Here is a 21,198-nt window from a genome sequence, read left to right on the forward strand (position 1 = left end):
CAGTTGTTTAAATGATAAAGAATTAAGGGGCGTTGGAGGACGTCCAAACCGCCAAAAAAACTGCCCTTCTACTCATTAATTTGTTTTCTCATGAATTTGGCTTTGGTGAATTGTACACTTAGCGACCAGAAAATTTAAGAGAGCTGCTCAGCGACTTAATGCGCACCAGGCTTTAACTGTCGTTTCCGTAATTGAGATCGAAAACAGGAAATATTCAGAAAAAATTCGATCAGGCAACAAATCGCATGAAGACCAAAATTCACCTGAGAGCAACAAATAAAAGACAAAGCAGTCTCCTCTAAAAACATAAGGGTTAGAACACTGGGAACAAATCAAGGAACAAATAAACATAAAACGTAGCTGTCATATTGTCAGAATATAGCAGCGATAGCTTCACAAACCGGCAGTCTCAAACATAGCCGGTAAGTTGTCGGAAAATAGCCACATTGGGATTGAAACAGAAAAAGATAAACTGACAAAACTTTTCTAAGTTTCAAAATTTTTCTTAAGTGGTGCTCAATTTCTGCATATTCGGTTACATTATAAACTTACACTGAATTCAGCTTCTAAACTGTACGCTATTAAGCATAATACTGATGCCAGCTAGCAATCGCTTTAATGAACTTTGATAAACTAATGCATTATGGCTTTAATGACCGGGCTTTATATGCTTATCCTGTTCCTCTTATTTTGATTTTGCTCTTTTGACTTTCAGCGTATTCAAAACATTGCGTAATTCAATGCGTGAAATGATTCAAAATCCATTCAGTTGAAACAGTGAGTGAAGTAAGCCACAATTCAAGCGTGAAAATCGTGACTCAGGTAAAACGAAAAACGTGATCAAAGGTAAAGCGAATTAAAAAGCGGAGAGCGCCTATACAATAGCCGTTGAGAGGCTGACTGCGGCTATAAAAAACAAACCGTAGCTGTCACATTGCGAGAAAATAGCCGCAATAGCTTCGTAGTTCCGCAGTCTAAAAAAACAGTAAAAAAAGACAGACAAAAAATAGCCTTCTCATTGAAAGCTGAGATGTTATTTTGATTAGGAATCTGTATAAGTTATTGCTGTCTCCATTAGCTGCACTCACGTATCCTCCAATTAGATTGACACACATTCACCTGACATTATCTCTTTGAATTAAAGTGAAATAAAGTCAATTTCAAAGGGAGCAAGTCATTTTTGAGAGTGAGGAAGTCATTTTTGAGAGTGAGGTAAGTCACGAGTGAACAAAAAATTTATCACACGAATGAAAAAAGAAACTCACTCCGCGAAAAATGACCACGCGCTTCAGTTGAAATTGCATGAACGAATGAACAAAAGGCAGATTTGAAGTGGCTGTGTCGTCATATGGTCGTAACAATAAATCTTGACGAAATAAAAAACATAGCAGGACAAGTCCTGACGTACAAATCAAAGAATTTCCATTACTAAACGAAAAACTAGACGTAGAACGGACTACGAGAGAAGTGGAAAAATCACATTTTAAAAAATCAGACAAAAAAATTTTTAAAAATCAATGTCAAAATGCCGCACGTGAACAAAAAATCATAGCGATAAAGTGAAATTTGGATCAAACAAAAAACTAGGCCAAGAATGAACGATGAATGGATTGGGAAAACCATTTAGAAAAAAAATCCAATCCAAAAACATCGAAAAAACAGTAAAAATCAAGGTGAAATTGCCGCATGTGACCAAAAAAACACTAAGGAATTTTTGTTCAAACACCGTTTTCTCACTCTACTTCAAAATTAGAGCGCAAAAATTTCACGCCGCCAAATCACTCGCTTTTTTGCTCCACTTCCTGTTTCGGCGTGCCCAAAATCACTACTCCAATTTGACTTCAATAATCAAGAAAAAGTGTGAACAGATCTTAAAAAGAGACAGCGACCCAACACATTTCAAATTCTTTGAATTGTAAAAAACCAAGAGAAGGCCAATAATAGCCCCAGCTATCGCTGTGCGGCTATTAATAAAAAATGATACCAAACAAATATTCAAAAAATCGTTGTTTTCAATGTCTTGATTTCTTTAATTAATTTACAGTTATAAAATGTGAAGCTGTTCTCAAATGACATTCAATTAGATCCAGATATCCTACATTGACCTTAATTCCTGCATTTAAAGTAAGTAAAAGTCAATTTGATAGAGGAAAGGTCAATTTGGAAGAAAATGAGATTTCTCACTTAAGAATACGTTTGAAAAATGGCGTCACGCATGTGATTCAGTCAAAAATTGAACAAAAACCGGTTTCACAATAGCGTGACGTTAAATGGTTGTAACAAAAGTCGTGACGATGAAATCATAAAAACCAAGAGCATTTCCATTAAAAAAATAGCCAACTAATGTCAGATGAATTTATCTGGAACAACTGAAGGGCTCAATTTTATTGCAGCCTGCTTCACTGTTTCAACCATGGGAGGAGGTACTAGAGATAAGAGCGAGGCAATGCGTTTACTAAGCGGCTTCAAATCATGTTATCAGAGCCTATATAGATCAATTGGAAGATCAAAAGCGACAAAATGAAACCCACTTTTCGCGTGATTTTCATTTCAGATAAGTAGTAAACTGCAGCCAATTGATTTCAGCTGCCCAAAATTCCCAGTGAGAAACATTCAGGTCACACAAAAATCAAGCACGAAAGCTTGAAAAATCATAATTAGTTCCAAGCATTTTTCATGACCAAATGCACTGATTCAAAGACCCCGCTTGATCGGTTTAACCCGTCTTATTCAATAAAATAAGCAAACTTTCTGCTGGAAGAATTTTCGAGTATTCAGTGACGAGACAGATAAAAAAAATCAAGCTTAAAAATCCTCAAACGTGTAAAATAAAACGAAACAAACACAAAAGTTTAACCTAGTAGAACAAGTAGCAATATCTAGAAGTAATATCCGTATGCGAAGCTCACGGCGGCTACTATTCGTTAAAACAAAAAGAGCAAGAATCAAAGCACAAGGACAAAAAATCAACCCAAACATCTCATTTTCAATACAAATGGCTGTAGCTAGGATAGATGAAAGGGTGCGAGTTTAGCTGGGGAATTGGATCCAGGCAAGGACAGAAGAACTGGTCGCAATTTCTGAAAAATCATCTTCGCCATGAAACAAAAATTTGGTGAACAAAAGAGCTTCCGTTTTCAACTTCTGAAAATTCAATACACCATTTCTTGTCGTACATAAATTTCGAGACTATTTCCCCTATTATATTTTGTTTCCTAAGTTCTTCAATTTGATAATGACTTAGAGAGTGCGAATTCCAGAGTATGACCTAATTTCACAGTTTTCAGTGGTTAGAAATATTTTTATAACCAAATATTCACGAAATTAACTCACATCAAAAAAAATATGTAAATAGATCAGCAAAAAAGCCTGCAGACTGCCGAAAAATAACCTTCAAAAACGAACCAACTAAACTACGTTATAATTGAAGAAAATGAAGAATACAAAAATGACGGGGAATTTTTTTTCTAAGTCTTAAAAATTTTTCTTAGACAATTTCATTACCCGAAAAATACTGATCTCAGCCTCTAAATTGAAGGACACATGCTTGAAAGTAAAATCAATTAGTAATAAAAACATTAAAGTTTCATCGGCTTCATCGCTTAATCCAGATTCTTTTGATTTTCGTGTATTCCGATTGAGTAAAATTGTTTAAAAAAACACCACTTAATCGAAACAGTGAGTGAGATAGATCTGAAACCAAACATGAAATAGGTTAATTGGGTAAAACGAAGGAAACGAGAAAAAAAGCAATAGAAGGTAAAAACCAATTGAAAAAAGGAGAGCGCCTAAATAATATCAGCATAAGCAGAGGACGACGGGGAAAAATTTACAGTAGAGGACGACGCGCAACAGAAAGTACCGGACTTTATCGCTTAATGCAGATTCTCTTGACTCTGGTGTACACCGATTTACTAAAATTGTTAAAACATAGCTGGCAGATTGCCAGAAAATAGCCGCAATCGATTCGTAGATCGGCAGTCTAAAAAAACAGTAAAAAAGACAGACCAAAAAAATTCGTCTTTTCATTGAAGGCTGATCTGTTATATTTTTATTAAAATCTGTATAAGTTACTGCTGCCTCTATTAGCTGATCTCAAATAACCTTCATTTAGACACCCATTTGACCTTATCTCTTTGAATTAAAGTAAATAAAAGTCAATTTCAAAGTGAGGAAGTCATCTTTGAGAGTGAGGTAAGTCAAGTGTGACCAAAAATTTAATCACGCGCATGAACAAAAAAACTCGCTCCACTAAGAGCGAAAAATGAGGTCACACATGCAATTCAGTTGAAATTGCATGAACGAATGAACAAAAAGTGTCTGTGACGTCATATGGTCGTAACAAAAATCATGACGACGAAATAAAAAAAACATAGCAGGACAAGTCCTGACGTACAATTCAAAGAATTTTTCATTGACTAAACAGAAAAACTAGACTTAGAATGGACTATGAGTGAATTGAGAAAACCATTTTAGAAAAAATCAGATAAAAAATAAGAAAAAACAGAAAATCAATGTCAAAATGTCGCATGTGAACCAAAAAAACCACTAGCGAGAAATGAAAAATTAATTCAAACAAAAAACTAGGTCTATAATGAGCTGTGAATGGATTGGGAAAACCATTTAGAAAAAAATCCGATCCAAAAAATCGAAAAAACAGTAAACATCAGAGTGAAATTGCCGCATGTGAACAAAAAACCACCAACGAGAAACCGAATTTTTGTTCAAACACCGTTTTCTCACTCTACTTAAAAATTAGAGCGAAAAAAAATTCACGCCGCAAAACCACTCGCTTTTTCGCTCCATTTCCTGTTTCGGCGTGACCAAAATCACTACTCCAATTTGACTCCAAAAATCATGAAAATGTGTGAACAGATCTTAAAAAAAAAGACAGCGCCCCAATACAATTCAAATTCTTTGAATTGTAAAAAACCAAGAGAAGGCCAATAATAGCCCCAGCTATCGCTGTGCGGCTATTAATAAAAACCCTACTCATCAAAACAGTGAGTGAGATGGATCTGAAGTTGAACATGAAATATGTGGCTTGTGTAAAACAACGAAAGAAAGGTTAAAAAAATAAACGAAAGGTAAAAACAATTGAAAAAAGTAGAGCACCTAAATAATACCCGAATGAGTAGAGGACGACGGGTAATAAAAAGGTGGCATAATTATAACCAGGCCATTTGTGTGACAGAGAACTGAAGTCTGTGAAAAATGGAAGGTACGAGTTAATATTATCGGGCGTAGATTAAGCAATTTATAATTGTGCTTCAGCGAAAAAAAATGTAGAACAACCACTACTCTTCTTCTAGCTGTAAAAAAGACTGCCAGATCCCAGATAACTGCTACAAAATCTACAAACGATTTAAAATGTTTGAGAGCGATTGGTAATACTATACAAATTTGAATCCTACACAAAAATCACGTTCGTTTGGTAAATTGGGGACATTGGATGACTGCTTTTTGACACTAGATTTTATTGGCTGTATGATCTGGTATAACAGCCTCGTTTCGATCCATCAAACATAAACTAACCAACTTATTGTAGAAAGAGACTGAATTTCTGAATACACACAACTCAAATCAATCAAAAATATCAAAAATTCAAGCATGAAAAGTCACTCAAGAAGTGAAACCAAAAGAAAGTTCTAGAAGAAAACGGTCAAGCAAAAAAGTTGAAGAAAAGACACGCGTTTATAATAATTGCTTCAGACTTCGTTCGAGAAAGAAAGAATTTCTTCATGCATAAGTGACCATTTTAAAGTTTAAATGAGCTCAGAAGTTTTTAGAATTTAAAACAAAATTAGATAGATAGGAAAATCTTTAAAAAATCGTAAATTAAATACTAGGCTGGCAAGATTTTGTGATTGAGCCCCTACTTACTTTCTTAACGACCTTTCCTCTACTGACGGTGGAATGAGCCTTTATGGTGAAGAGCAATTATTTAATCGATACGGCGAAAAAGAGCACTCTATGAAACATTTTAGCAAACAACATACCTGTAATCCGAAACTAGTCGGTCCTCCTATCAACTCTTCCAACTTGACAAGGAGCGAGTTGTTTTCATAGCCCCACAAGAAGTTACCCGCTTCCACGTGATAAAACGGGGAGACTGCATTCTGCAGGTCTGGATGATTGAATTCCAGAGCCCACTCGTCAAATTTTACTTCCACAACTCCTCTCTCCAGAGCAGGCGCTGATGCCAACACAGTCTGAAGTACAAAAAATCTAAGTTGATCATATTTTCCCTTCTAAAGTACTAAACAATATCCAGTGCAATAGTACCTGGCCAAAATAGGGGAGGTGAAGTGAGTGGGGGAGAGGGGGTTTCACTGGATAGCCAACTTAAAGAACTTAAAGACTAGTAAGCCGTTTACCTGTTTAAGCCGTTTTTGAGAACAAAAAGTTGTAAGGGTCAGACGAAAAATTGGTCAACAAAAAATTGGATAAAAGACCACAGGACCAATATAATTGCTACAAACTTCATTTGAGAGCAATTAAACTGTATTTAATTTATTTGTCGTATACGCGCTGTTAAAAAGACTAGCTATAAAAAAACAGCTCGCCGTTTTTTTTAAGAATTCTAACCAGTTTTTGGTCAAATCAAGCATTACAATTGTTCACAATAACGACAGTTAATCCGATTAACGACCGTTTTCAATGTCAATGTCTGTCATATTAAATTTCAAACATGCCCTACGAAGCATTGGACATATTTGATAGCTGCAATGGTCGTCAAAAATACAGCTTTTCGTGTGAATAATGATAACCTCCCAAGCGTACCGTTTGATCAATTAATAAAATATTGGTGAAAAGTATGTCATCACGACCGGCAGCAAAATAACTAGCTTCATCATTCGGAGAAAATGCATATCGAACAAAAATATCTGTAACCGGTAACCAGACTACACGTTCCATTGCCAGATTTATATAAAGGAACATTATTTCGCAGAAAATTGAAAGTTCGATTAGCCTCCAAAAGCAGGGCTCGTATGTGATGTTCTGCTTTCAAGTTTCCGCTGATATGAACTCTTTTATCGAAAGTTCTCGCTAGATATTTCAACTTAAGATAAGTATTGATTCGCTGTAAAATACACTATCGTACCAAAAAGCTACGTACACCTGAAGATTTTTTTAAAAAGCATTAAAAAAATCAAAAAATACATTTTGAGTTAAAATTTGTTCCTAATAACGCGTCATTACACTTCTAGCAGACGGTTGTTTAGATTTCATACAGGTTTCTATTGACATCTGGGTCAAATCAATTCCAAAATTCTGACACCTTTTCTTCTATACTTTAGCAGAAAAACTGTGTTTTCGTAATCGGTGCTTCAAAATTGCCCATAAATTTTCGATTGGATTTATATCTGGACTATATGCCGGACATTCCGGCACCTTCCACTCCTTCCCTTGAAAGGCATTGCCGATAATCTTCGATTTATGAACAGGATCATTATCTTGTTGAAAAAATAATGTCCTGAAAATCTATTTTTCCTTCGTAATTTTTCGAAATTTCCAAATTACCGGCAGCGTTTAGCTTGTTTGGACACTTAACGAGGATTTTTGGTCCGTCTGATTGTATTGCACCCCGAAACATCAGTGATCGCTTGTCCGAACTCAAATTTTTCGTTTTTTTTTCAAGAAATCTCGTCCAATTCTTCGAAAAACTTGAACAATTCCGTCACTGGATATGCGCACCCTTTTTTCATCAGTAAAAACAAAATTTTACCAGTGAGAGAAAGGCTGTTTGAGCATATTGACACACCATTTTGAATGAAAACATTTGCTTTTTATTTCTTCAAACTGACTTATTTGCAACATTTCTTAAAAAAACTGATTTTTTGAGAACTCGTCTAACTGTAGCTCAGGAAGTTGTATCGTAGCAAGAGTAAGCGTTTTGTGTAAATCTGATACGCTTCATAGAGGTTTTGGGATATTTTAAATTGTCATTAAATAACCTTTTTCTGGATTATTTTGGCAATTTTGGGGCGTCTTTCGCTCGATTTTTGGCCTCAAAACTTATTTTTCAGATATGTTTGTATACATGCTGTGGACTAGATCATGAATTCAAATTGAGTTGTTTTTGTATTTTCATCCATGAAAATCCGAAATCTCCTAGCGTAGCAATTTGGCAAACTGAAAGAACAAAGCGGTTTAACCATCTTTTCTGCTTAAACCATCTTTTCTGCTTAAACCATCTTTTCTGCTTATGCGGAGAAAATAAGAGTGAAATTTCTAAACTTCTAAATTTCATACTTTTTTCACGCCTTAGCTCAATTCATGCTTATGAACCACGAATCATGTTTTAAAATCAGAAATTATGCTGTACGTAGCTTTTTGGTAGCAAAGTGTAATTGACGCAAAAGAAGCTTCGATAAAGAGAACCAGAAGCAATTTTCCAAAGCTCATGAATGAAACATGCCAAGGTCGTCTTCACATATAACAAAACTATCATACGTTGAACATTTTCGTCAAACCCAGTCAGAGCTAACTGCTTGGTGCGTAGCCGAAGATCAACAGACTCAAAATCTTCAATAAGATCTAGATAAAAAGTCAGCTGCTCATTCGTTGCAATTTCTCAAAAGATTTTCAATAAATTTTAGTTGTAAGAACGTTTGATCAAAATTGCTTTGAGCAAACTCGATTTTTGTTGTTAACGTTAGTTTGTAAATTTTTTTCGCTATATTGATAATCTCTTCATGCTATCGATAGGTTATAAATTAACCTGACACAGATCTAAACTAAATTCGAAAGTGAAAGTGTGAAGGCTCGTAAATGACTACGCGAAGGCAGCGATTACCAAGTTAGCTCATCGTTCGGATATCCAAAGCTGCAATTAACATTGATCCCCGGCTAAACTCCCCTAATACAAAATGATTTATACCACTTAACGAACAAGGTTCACTTCAAAATAAATCTGTTTTACCTTCAAAGTACTGTTGCAAATCTTGATCAATATTAGGTCCAATTTTACCAATTGGCATTTCAAATGCACACCAATTAGCCACTAGCCTTCGAACTAGTAAGAGACTGTAAAAACGGGTTTCAAAATCGGAAAATCAGTTATACAATAGCCACCAATGAAAGAAGTTTGTTCATATTATCGATGCGCCACTGTGGTTAAGCAGCAACCAATTATTATCATCTCATATTGACTTCAGTAAATTTCATTCTGTCATCAACTGGTTTAAACAATCGACAATATTCCGGTAGCTAACCCACTAACTATATGTCACGACGATTCTTATGACTTTTTGGCCACATTTATGGGCTTGATCGTCAGCAAGCAACCAAACGGGGCTCCTAGGGTCTGCAATCATCTATTTAAATCCGGTCAATTTTCAAATAACTTCTTTAAATTGATATAGACTTAGATCGATGTCGCCACAAACTGAGAATATCCATATAATATTGTAATTAACTTGGTAAACGAGTTTCGTAAACATTTATCAATTTCTGAGATACCTAAAAATGCCTCAAAACGATCTGCAAATAAGCGGCAAATTTATGTCCCATCGTTAAGCAATTAACAAACTTTGAAAGAAGTGGATGTACCGAGATGTAAATATAATTTAGAATTCACCTATAATTAATTATTTGCCCATAACAAATTGCTCGCTTTTCCGGTAACTACCTAATTTCATCTTACCTTTACACCAGCCCCAACATAGCCAAAATCAACGTAGCCCTCCAAACTAAGGAATTTTTAGCTAATTACTGTTGGTCACATGTCGTTACAAGGTATACGTCTCGTACTGGCGATAACTCGAGATCTATACGGTATAATTTTAATCAATCCATGGTCAGGATAATAGCAGTAAACCATGGAAGCTTTAAAAAAAGTGCATTTTTTTTAAAATACATTTTTTTAATAACAAAAATTTTTTCAAAGAGTAACGAAATTAAGGACAAATAAGGTCACAGAATAAGTCAAAGAACTGAAAGCCACGTTGAAATCACAATCATAACAATGAAATCTATCAGCATTTGCCGCCAAACATTTCCGGGATTTTTTCCGTTTTAACACCATCACAACATTTGCGTGTTGCAAAGTGTAAACCTCAATAGAAAACGTTTTAGCTTTCCATTTTTTGAGCTAGCAATTTTGTGAAGGGTTTATGTTAATTTTTCATGTACCAAATGTGCTGTTCAATCTTATTCACTAGGCACTCAAAAGATTTTCAGCAGAGAGTCACAGAATAGCTTTTCAGATTTTCAAATTTGGCATATATGAGTCCCGAAACAACCCCACCTATGTTTGACATTAACGAGCAAACAAAATAAAAACTCCAGCAGAAAAATTAACATTACTGACTAGAGTCCGAAAAATTGATTTCAAATGACTTGCAAGGCTTCGGCTTCTTTAGTAGCCAAGTAAGCCTAGGCGTCATATTTTAGTGGGACGGATGATTGGGCGGGGGGGGGGGGGCAGAAAGGGGCCGCGGGTTTAAAGGGGAATGAGGTATCTATATCATTGAACACCGCTCTTTAAACTGATCCAATGCCAACAGCAGATTTTGGTGGGTTTTCTTCTCTTGGCACTGTTTCTTTTTGGCGGAGATAGAACAAGACCGTCTATCTATAATCACTTTTTGTACCTGTATGATGGTACAAAATTGTTTTTAGATCAGTGCCTTATTCATTTATAGATTAGGAGAGTGAGAACGAAGTCACTGAGGACTTCTGGTGTTCACCGAGAACTGCGAAGCAGTTCGAGATATTAAGTCAGAGTTTTCAAGTGAGTTCTGCAGAGTCACGTAACCATGCTTAAAACACGATACGGGCACGTTTCAAAATGACAAAAGTCAACTTCTGGCTAAGTAGCAATTTCTGGCATTTTTGTGGCACTGTAGAATTTTGGCACCTCAAATATGATTACGATAAAACTATACTGTTTCCTTTTCACCGTAGGAATCTGAAAACCAATATTTGAACATAACCGACTAAACGTAGGAAGAATTGCTCTCGAACGACTAGTGGTAGCTCTAATTAATTCGAATAACCGCATTAGAGGTTAATATGTACCACTATTAAGATTGAAAGAGAAAATTTTTTTCTCTTTAAATCTTAATAGTGGTACTATTAATTGAGTTTTAGAATCAAATTGCCGCCAATTGAGTTCAGCTGCTTGATATTGTGATTGAGAGAGAATTTTAGATCACGCGAAACGCAAAAAGTCAAAGGCGTAAAAGTCACTCGAAAAGTCAAAACGATCAAGCGAAAATTTTGCATAACATAGCTGACAGATTGCCAGAAAATAACCGCAATAGCTTCGTAGATCTGCAGTCTCGAAAAAATACTTAAAAAAGGACAGAGCAAAAAAAAAATCGTTCTTTTCATTGAAGGCTCATAAGTTATATTTTGATTAAGTTTTTGCTGCCTCTAATAGCTGCTCTCTAATAACCTTCATTTAGAGTGACACACAACCATTTGACCTTATCTCTTTGAATTAAAGTAAAAAAAAAGTCAATTTCAAAGTGAGGAAGTCATTTTTGTGAGTGAGGTAAGTCAAGTGTGACCAAAAATTTGATCACGCGAATGAACAAAAAAACTCGCTCCACTAAGAGCGAAAAATCACGTCACGCACACACTTCAGTTGGAATTGCATGAACCAATGAACAAAAAGCAGATTTGAAGTGGTTGTGACGTCATATGGTCGTAACAAAATCTCGACAACGAAATAAAAAACATAGCAGGACAAGTCCTGACGTACAATTCAAAAAATATTCATTGACTAAACAGAAAACTAGACCTAGAACGGACTATGTGAACATGTGAACAAAAAACCACTAGCGAGAAAGCGAATTTTTGTTCAAACACCGTTTTCTCACTCTGCTTTAAATTTAGAGCGAAAAAATTTCACGCCGCAAAACCACTCGCTTTTTCGCTCCACTTCCTGTTTCGGCGTGACCAAAATCACTACTCCAATTTGACTTCAAAAATCATGAAAATGTGTGAACAGATCTTCAAAAAAAGACAGCGCCCCAATACAATTCAAATTCTTTGAATTGTAAAAAACCAAGAGAAGGCCAATAATAGCCCCAGCTATTGCTGTGCGGCTATTTAAAAAAAGACACACACGTTTACAATAATTGCTATGAACTTCGTTCAAGAGCAATTAATAATTTTAAAACCTTAATAATGGACAATTGTATTTATCATAATCGCTAGTCTCAGCACTTTGAAAGCTCCACAAACCGTTAACAGTGCAGAAGCTCCCTAAATGTAGCATATAGTCATTTCATTTTTCAAAATTTACGGCAGGGAAAAGGGAGCTGTTATGTTAGGACAAACCAGCTCATTAGGTAGAAAACTGCTGACGGGCAGAAAACAGGGGGGGGGGGGGGGGGGGTCCGGAACATCACAGATTCGGTTACAATAGATTTGCTCAGCAGGTTAGGTAAACACTTACAAACATGACAATGTTTGGGACTGTAACGATGTCAGACTCATTCATGGTAGAAGTGAAAGGGTCGAATACATATGTCCTGTTGCTCACATATCTCACAATGTCACCAGACTTCACGTATTCTACATCGTGTTTCTCTTCGTACTCTCTAAATGGGAAAACACTGTCAATTTGGTCCTACCAATCCTAATCCCCTCCACGTTTAGTGGGCATAAGAGAGTAAAGTCACCTAATTACCATACATTTTCTATGATTATGGAAAATGATCTATTCCGTTTGTGTGTGTGTGTGTGGGGGGGGGGGGGGGGGGGTTGGCATAAAAACACTGGGAAGGTGCATAAAAAACACTGAGGGGGGACCGCTGCAATATCCCAGCCAAGAAAATTTCTTGATGAGTTGCATAGAACCATATGTGCGATTTGTGGAATCGGTTAGATAAGATAAGATATGTTCATTGGTTTGAGAGAGGACGTTCTGAGTTTAAAAATTTCAGCTATAATAATTAAAACGTTACATGATTATTTCAAATATTATGCAAAAACAAACAACCATTTCCCCAATACCCCTCACGATCGAAAAAATATGCTTCTTTTGCCTATAGGGTTAATAAACCAATTCAATAAGTGTCTTATTACTAACCGAAGTATCTCAACATTTACTCGTAGTTTACTAAAACGCAGACCACATGTTAAATAGAAAACAAATTTAGATAAAATCAGATTTAAGGGAACTTTTCCGTTTGTGCCCCCCCCCCCCCCCCCAGTACGTTATGCTCCCCCAAATACAGAGCACGTGCCATTACATAGTAAATCATAATGTAAAAATATGGCAAGTGCATCTGGGGGGGGGGGGGGGGGGGTGCAAATAATATGCACCCACTAGGCTGAGGGGCACAAACGGAAAAGATCCGATTTAAGATTCGCAAATTAGAAATCAAATTTAATTTCAACTTAATTCAATGGTAAACTGAATTCAATACATCACCATCAAATGAACACTAAAAATCAATTGTTAAGAAAGCTGAAATTAAGAGGAATAGACAGAAGAAAGAAAGTACAGGTTAACAAGCACAGACCACAGCAATATTAACGCTATCATGAACATCAAAACATACCTTGCAATAGGCTCACTCTGAAAGACGCAAATCTTTCTTTCAACTAGATGAAAAATCAACACAGGTAAATACACAAATATTTACCTGTATTTGACAGTTTTGGTGACTTTGTTGCCAAGGAGTTTGGTACACTTTTTTCATCAATCAATCAAGTGTTGAAATAAGAAAACTGTTAAATAGAAATAGCAAATACAAACAATAGTTCTTTTATTAAATTGTTTAGTTAGCCCTTGACATCAATTTATTGTCTGGTCACCTAAATGGTAAGATGTGGCCATACTGTCAAATCAGCTACACATTTCAAGCTCAACAATCTACACATTTAAATGAACGAAAACAAAATTCTTGATGATAAGTGGGGGAGTGAACTCTCGTTTCTACTGAGGTGTCTCAGAAAAATGGTCTAGAAGGGGTAGAAAAATTTTGGTTTGAAAAAGTGTGACATAAACAAAATTAACTCATCAAGGCGTTTTTGATAGTTTTTAACGCGCTTATCTCTAAAAAACATACCCGGCAGATTGCCGGAAAATAGCCGCCGTTGATTCCAATAAGCATGACTGGGATTGAAATAACAGAAGATATTGAAAAAAAAAGATTTTCGTACAAAAACATTTTTTTAAGTCCGATTTATTTTGATGGCATTTCGTAGTTGAACATACTTCTGTTTCTTAGAGAGAGGCTACAGGGGCTACTATCAATAACAATAAGCGTTAGAGAGAGGTAACTAATACTTATAGGACCGACGTTCAAATAGCGGGCATCTAAAATTGGGCTTTATGGGTTTATCCCGTTTCTATTTCTGACTTCAATTTTTTATACTGACTGTTCATTTTGAATTGCTTTGCTGAGCAACTGATGTTCAAAATCACTTTTAGCAGAATGAGAGAAGAGAGAAACTAGCCTAGAGAAGTCAAAAAGATATCACGCAAAATGTTGAAAAGGCGGCAAAATGAGGTAAAGCGAAACATTTTTTTATTCGACGAAGTAAAAAAAAAATAGGAGCGCTATAATAGCCGGCTGAGAAGATGAGGGCGGCTATTAAAAAACAAACATAACCGACTAAACGTCGTAAGAATTGCTCCCAAACGACTAGTGGGAGCTCTAATCAATTGCAGCCTGCTCCAGCCGGCGGGGGGTCTAAATCGGACTAAGAAGTTCAATAGTGGGCTTCAAATGACCACAATAGAGGTTAACATATACCACTATTAAGATTTAAAGTAAAAAATGACACCAATTTCGGCGCACTTTTCATTTGACTTAGCATCAAATTGCAGCCAATTGAGTTCGGCCACTTGAAATTGTGATTGAGAGACAATTTTAGATCACGCGAAACGCAAAAAGTCAAGGGCGTAAAAGTCACTCGAAAAGTCAAAATTGTCAAGCGAAAATTTTGAAAAAAGACACACCTTTACAACAATTGCTATGAACTACGTTCAAGAGCAATAAAATTAGATCAGTTGCATAAAATCTGATTGACATTGGAAAAACTCCACAAATTGTCCTTATTAATTCAATTCTTCTTTAGAGCCCGTTACTTGCGTATAACAAAAGAAAAAACGTTTGATTATATCAATTTTGATTGGGTAACTTAGTAGATACAAGAAAAAAACGGCTTGTGCGAGTCTGTGCGTAGCACAGTATGTTCCAGCATACCTCTCACTGTTGCAAAAATTGAATTCTGTCAGAGAAACTGTTGGGAGTATTCAAAAGCAGTTTATACGCATTGGAGAAAATTAGTTGTACCAATTCAACCAAAAAATGCCGTCTTTTTTGTCAGTTAAAACAAAAACTCTTCAAAAATTCTGTTAAAATAAGTGTAGCACCATTTACATATAAAAGACACGCGCACACGCACACGCACACACACACACACACACACACACACACACACACACAAACACACACGCCCGCACACTAAACAAACAAACACCAATAAACAAATACAGGGCCCAACGCCGAAAAAACTTCTGGTTTTCGAAACTGGTCAATACACAAGATTCTTCACTGTTCATTTTATTTGAATTGTTTTTTTCTAGAAAAACTAGGCATGGACTTTTCATAGCAATTTTATTGATACCTAACTTTGAACCTTAACTTGGAAATTAAACTTTTTGAAATTTTTAAATTTTGATTTTTCATGAGCATAATGGGGCATTACATTTTAAAAACTCGTAGATGTCATCAACGAGACTTAAAACTTATTTTTTTCTCATTTTGTCATAATTTCTGGCAGTTTTAGCACTCTGACAGTATTCTGGTTTCCAACATTTAAAGGAGCTAACTATCGCAAACTATTTTCTCTCTTTCTCACACAAGCACGCGCACACAAATACAAACCCCAATACGAAAAACTTTAATAATTTTGTGATCCGATCTTCACTCGGCGTTCAATTATGTCTGACTGTTTTTTGGAAAATTTGGTGTGCACTTCTTGAAGCAAACTTATTGCTTATTGTAAAATTGACACTAAAATCTAAAAAAAACTCCAAGAAGTCTTCGAAACAAATTTCTTACTTTCAATGTTTCATGCGCATAATGGGACATTTTTTGACTTCGCTCCTCTTTGTGTCTAACATTAGAAGAAACTATTTATCTCAAACTAACAATCTTTCTCTCTCACACACAAGCACCACACATAAACAAAAACGCACACCCATATATACACCCAAGCAAGCCTGCACAAACACAAATACAGACCTAACAACTAAGAACTTTTTTAACTTTCTTTTTCGCATTTTATCTTTACTAAAAGCTCGTCACCATCCAATTATTTCCCGATTATGTGTTAAAAACTACATCTAACAAAAACAATTTCATTTGTATAGAATTAAAACCGCAATTTCAAAATTTCAGATAAATTTTGCATTCTGCCTCTAATTGTCTCAACATGTAAAGGAACGTTGAAAACTGTTCTTGAACGCTGTTTTTTAGTGGCGTTGAGTAACATTTTTCATCAGAAAAACTTGCATTCTGACGCATAAACTTTTAAAGTAAGCTGTTTTTTTTAAGAAATAGGAAAGATTAATAAACTTTATGATAACAGAAAAGAAAAGAAAATTTTTTCTTCTTGCGATATATTTGTTTTTTATGTGAAGAGTTTTACCAACAATAAACAGTTGGATTTTGCTATGTACATAAACTCTCAACAACTGGAAAGATCTTTTCGAAGGGCAATTTCAATATACAGAGAAGTGAAAAATAACCAATTTAAAAAAAATGAACATGTGTAATAAATTGTTCAGCCTGGTAATTCATAAAAACTCTAACTTTCAAATTTATATGTATTCCATTATGCTAGAGATTAATTCGAAGTGTCTGCCCTTACATTATAAACAATACATATAAAAAAATTAGTTTCATGAAACCGGTATTTACGTCTCCAATGTTTTTAAACTGCTCAAATCACTAGTTCTGATAGCACAAGGAGGATTATTTAAAAAAAGATCGCTAGAATTTAGAAAAGAAAACAATTTTTATGCTTTTACATTCTCAAAAGTTGATTTTTGCTGTTTCATTCTAAATTGCCTGAAGTCTTCAATGTTCCAAATTCCTTTTCGATGCAGGCCAATAATGGTTCTTACAAAAGTTTTAGCCAGCAGAAAACAGAAGGACCTATAGAAAAGTTTTTAAACAAAAATTTGAGAAAACAGAATTCATTTTTTGGAAATTTTTGGCCATAGTTTAAATGATCAATTTTAGGCTAGAAACGGTGAAAATTATGCTGGAAAACCTCAATTTAACCTAACTAAACTTACTACAAATTTTACTACAAAATTTACAACAAAACCTCCCCCCACCCCGAGCAAGCGGTGTTTTTCCCTCAATTTTAAGAGTAAACCTTTTTCAAATTTCTGATATTTTTAATGTAAATCAAAACTAATCCCGAGGGCAACAAAATGGTGCCTTTCTCTTTTCGGTGTGCAGCTTTTCACCCCTTTTCATTTAACCTCCTATCATTTAACCCCGATTTATTCACCCCTGTATCAATTAACCCCTCTATCTCTTAATCCCTCAAACATTTCCACCCTGATTTTAATCTTTCTATAAAATAAGGATTATTAAATTAGCATTATAATCATTTGGTCATGCCTGGCGGGCCATGGCCATGCCTCAGCGGCCCGTGAGACTTGACATGAAACTATCACAACCGAACGTGGGATTAATTTATCCACTTAATTATGACAAAAAATTCCTTTAATGTCGACTGCTAATTGGCGGGATGAAATGTTAGAGGGGTGAAATGATAGAGGTTAAATGATAGAGGGGTTAAATGATGTGGTGTTAAAATATGCGGGGTTCAATGAATCGGGGTGAAAAGAAGTAGAACCCTTTTTTCTCTATGATGCGTAAACAAAAAGTGAACATTTGACTGAAAAAGCCAGCCTTGCATATTTATATTCCCCATTTTTTAAAAATGTTGGAGCAACAAGTTTGTACGAGGGAGTGAAGGGTTCGATCACTCATATGACAGTCGTGCACATTGACCGCTACGCTACACGGCATTGAAAATTCCTCGCTCACACTCGGTTGCATTTTAACAAGATTTATCTTCAGAATGCTCGCAATTCAAAACATACCCGGCAGATTGCCGGAAAATAGCCGCCGTTGATTCCAATAAGCATGATTGGGATTGAAAGAATAGAAGATATTGAAAAAAAAAGATGTTTGTACAAAAACATTTTTTAAGTACGACTTATTTCGATGGCATTTCGTAGTTGAACATAACGTACTTCTGTTTCTTAGAGAGAGGCCACAGGGGCTACTATCAATACCAATAAGCATTAGAGATGGTAACTAAGACTTATAGGAACGACGTTCAAATAGCGGGCACCTAAAATTGGGCTTTATGGGTTTATCCCGTTTCTACTTCTGACTTCAATTTTTTATACTGACTCTGTTCATTTTGAATTGCTTTGCTGAGCAACTGATGTTCAAAATCACTTTTAGCAGAATGAGAGAAAAGAGAAACTAGCCTAGAGAAGTCAAAAAGATATCACGATACAAAACGTTAATAAAACGATACAAAATGTTGAAAAAGCGGCGAAATGAGGTAAAGCGAAACATTTTTTAATTCGACGAAGTAAAAAAACATAGCAGGACAAGTCCTGACGTACAATTCAAAGAATTTTCATTGACTAAACAGAAAAACTAGACCTAGAATGGACTATGAGTGAATTGAGAAAACCATTTCAAAAAAATCAGATCAAAAATTAAGAAAAAAAAACAGAAAATCAATGTCAAAATGCCGCATGTGAACAAAAAAACCACTGCCGAGAAATGAAAATTTAAATGAAAATTCAAACAAAAAACTAGTCCTAGAATGAGCTGTGAATGGATTAAGAGAACCATTTAGAAAAAAAATCCGATCCAAAAAATCGAAAAAACAGTAAAAATCAGAGTCAAATTGCCGCATGTGAACAAAAAACCACTACCGAGAAACCGAATTTTTGTTCAAACACCATTTTCGCACTCTACTTTAAAATTAGAGCGAAAAAAAATTCACACCGCAAAACCACTCGCTTTTTTGCTCCATTTACTGTTTCGGCGTGACCAAAATCACTCCTCCCTCCAATTTGACTTCAAAAATCATGAAAATGTGTGAACAGATCTTAAAAAAAAGACAGCGCCCCAATACAATTCAAATTCTTTGAATTGTAAAAAATAGGAGCGCTATAATAGCCGGCTGAGAAGATGAGGGCGGCTATTAATCACTCAAAAAAGATCAAAGAGTCAAGCGTGAAAAATTCACTCGAGAAGTTAAATCGAAAGATTGTTCTAGAACTTTGTTCGAGAGCAGTTAAAAACTAGAGACTACAAACCTGTATGACAGAATGCCAATTTCTTCCAAAATCGGCTTTTCGTCTACATTCTGAATGAACTTGTCGGCATTTGTGTAATTGAACATGTGGTACCGCATGTACACAGGCAGATCTGGCTTCACCCACTCTTGGTACGTCTGGCTACCTCTTACTAGGGATGTTTGCTAGAACCAAACAGCAATCCAGAACAATAGCATCTCATTCTCAAAATTTCACACTCTTCAAAGTCAGTCCCAGGACGAAGTATTTTGAAACTTTTGGTGTATTTTGAAACCGTTGATGTCGAAACCATTTAACAAGTCCCTCATTTAATTAAAATTCAAAAAAAACAGTAATTTCCCGGAGATTCAGAATACTTCCTAAATATTTTTGACAGTTATTTAATAATGTTCTTTCGCTGCTATTAGATATTTACACACACAGTCTTGTATTTTACATCTGTCATCCTGATGCTGAACTTTATCCGTGATCAGCTTGTTAATTTTAAATTTTAGCCGCCCACCGAGCAGTACTATTTGACCCGTGTTTAAACAAAAAATATTGTCAAGGTTATAATTTTCATGCTTGACTCATGTGACCAAACAGTAAACCCAATAGCCATTTTTTTGAAATTGCCATTTTTTCAATTGCCAATTTATTGCTGGAGTAAAAACGTGATTTTATTATGAACAGCTTGTGTTTAATGTTGGAAGATGCTAATAAAAAAGGGTCTTGGTAAATGGTCTTCAGCATTGATTGTTGCGCCATTAAGAGCCCAAACAGATTTTGCCAATTCAAGTCATCTGCCATTTGAGATTGTTAAAAAAAAGGTTGTTAAAAACAGGTAACAACTAACTTTATTGTAGAATGAAGGGTAGCCGAACAGGATTGTGAGTCCAACAGTGAGTATTACTAGTCCAGATATAACCAGACCAATCAGAAGTTTCTTACCCATGACTCATCAACCGATCTGAAACAAAACCGAAAAATGGTGAAACCTCATGAACAATTCAAGAAACGCATCTAGATAGATCTAATACAATAAAAAAACTGAAACCAATAAGTATGTAAATCCAGAGCGGAAAGCCAAAATGGGTTCACCGGAATAATAAAGTTGCCCACAAAAATTGAGAGAAACAGAAAAATAAAAATGACAGGCTTGAGTAATGATGCTTAAAATGTAAAACGGGTAAATCAGCAAGCTTCACGGGTAAACAGACCGTAAACAGTCGCCTTCGATCACGATTTGTCCGGAAACCCAAAAAAATCTCCGATGGAGAACTAGCGAAATGCAGCTTTAACAGACAATGTCAATCAATAGATAGAAAATGTCACCCATGCCATCACAAATAGAAAAGAAGCAGCTGCTTAAGATATTAAAAGCCAGTTGTCATTACCAACTCACGTCGGAAGAATTGCTCTCGAACGAATAAAGGGAGCTCAAACCTATTTCAGCCTGCTTCAGAAGGTGAGGGGTGGGAAAGAAGGTGAAAAGTTAAAAAATTACACCACCTGTGGCAAAAAACGTTGTTTCATGCTATCAAAACTAGTAATTCAACCACGAAATATTAGCCAAACCTTAATTAGCACACAAACATCTTTTTTGATGAAAAGGAGAAAAAAATGAGAAAATTGCGTCGAATTTCTCAAATTTCTTACAATTTTCATAGAAAGACAAATTTGTTCAATAAGAATTTGCATCGTTTGTAGAAAACAGCGCCAACAGATATTAGGCTTTTATTCATTTACCATGAATATATAGCCCGAAAATAGTTAAAAAACCTTCAAATTAGCGTTGAATTCCCGCCGAAAAACTTCTAAATTTACCTAAAAAAGCTATCAAAACTAGCTGAATATTCTTACCTTGATCTACAAAA

The 21,198-nt window shown here is 35.5% G+C and overlaps 1 protein-coding gene across 3 annotated transcripts in view; it reads right to left on the reverse strand.

Annotated features, from left to right (window-relative positions):
* Nucleotides 1-21,198, reverse strand: part of LOC142351940 (lysosome membrane protein 2-like) — a 48,990-nt gene that overhangs the window by 23,462 nt on the left and 4,330 nt on the right. For all 3 annotated transcript variants that reach the window (XM_075404213.1, XM_075404215.1, XM_075404214.1), the window contains exons 2-5: nucleotides 20,178-20,291; nucleotides 19,343-19,506; nucleotides 12,413-12,557; nucleotides 6,000-6,212 (exon numbers count right to left, since the gene is read on the reverse strand). In XM_075404213.1, coding sequence (XP_075260328.1) covers nucleotides 6,000-6,212; nucleotides 12,413-12,557; nucleotides 19,343-19,506; nucleotides 20,178-20,276 — 621 coding nt within the window. In that variant the 5' untranslated portion in view covers nucleotides 20,277-20,291. The remainder of the gene's footprint in view (nucleotides 1-5,999; nucleotides 6,213-12,412; nucleotides 12,558-19,342; nucleotides 19,507-20,177; nucleotides 20,292-21,198) is intronic.

Source organism: Convolutriloba macropyga, chromosome 13 (genome assembly GCF_964194025.1).
Source record: "Convolutriloba macropyga chromosome 13, txConMacr16.3, whole genome shotgun sequence".
Taxonomy (NCBI): domain Eukaryota; kingdom Metazoa; phylum Xenacoelomorpha; order Acoela; family Convolutidae; genus Convolutriloba; species Convolutriloba macropyga.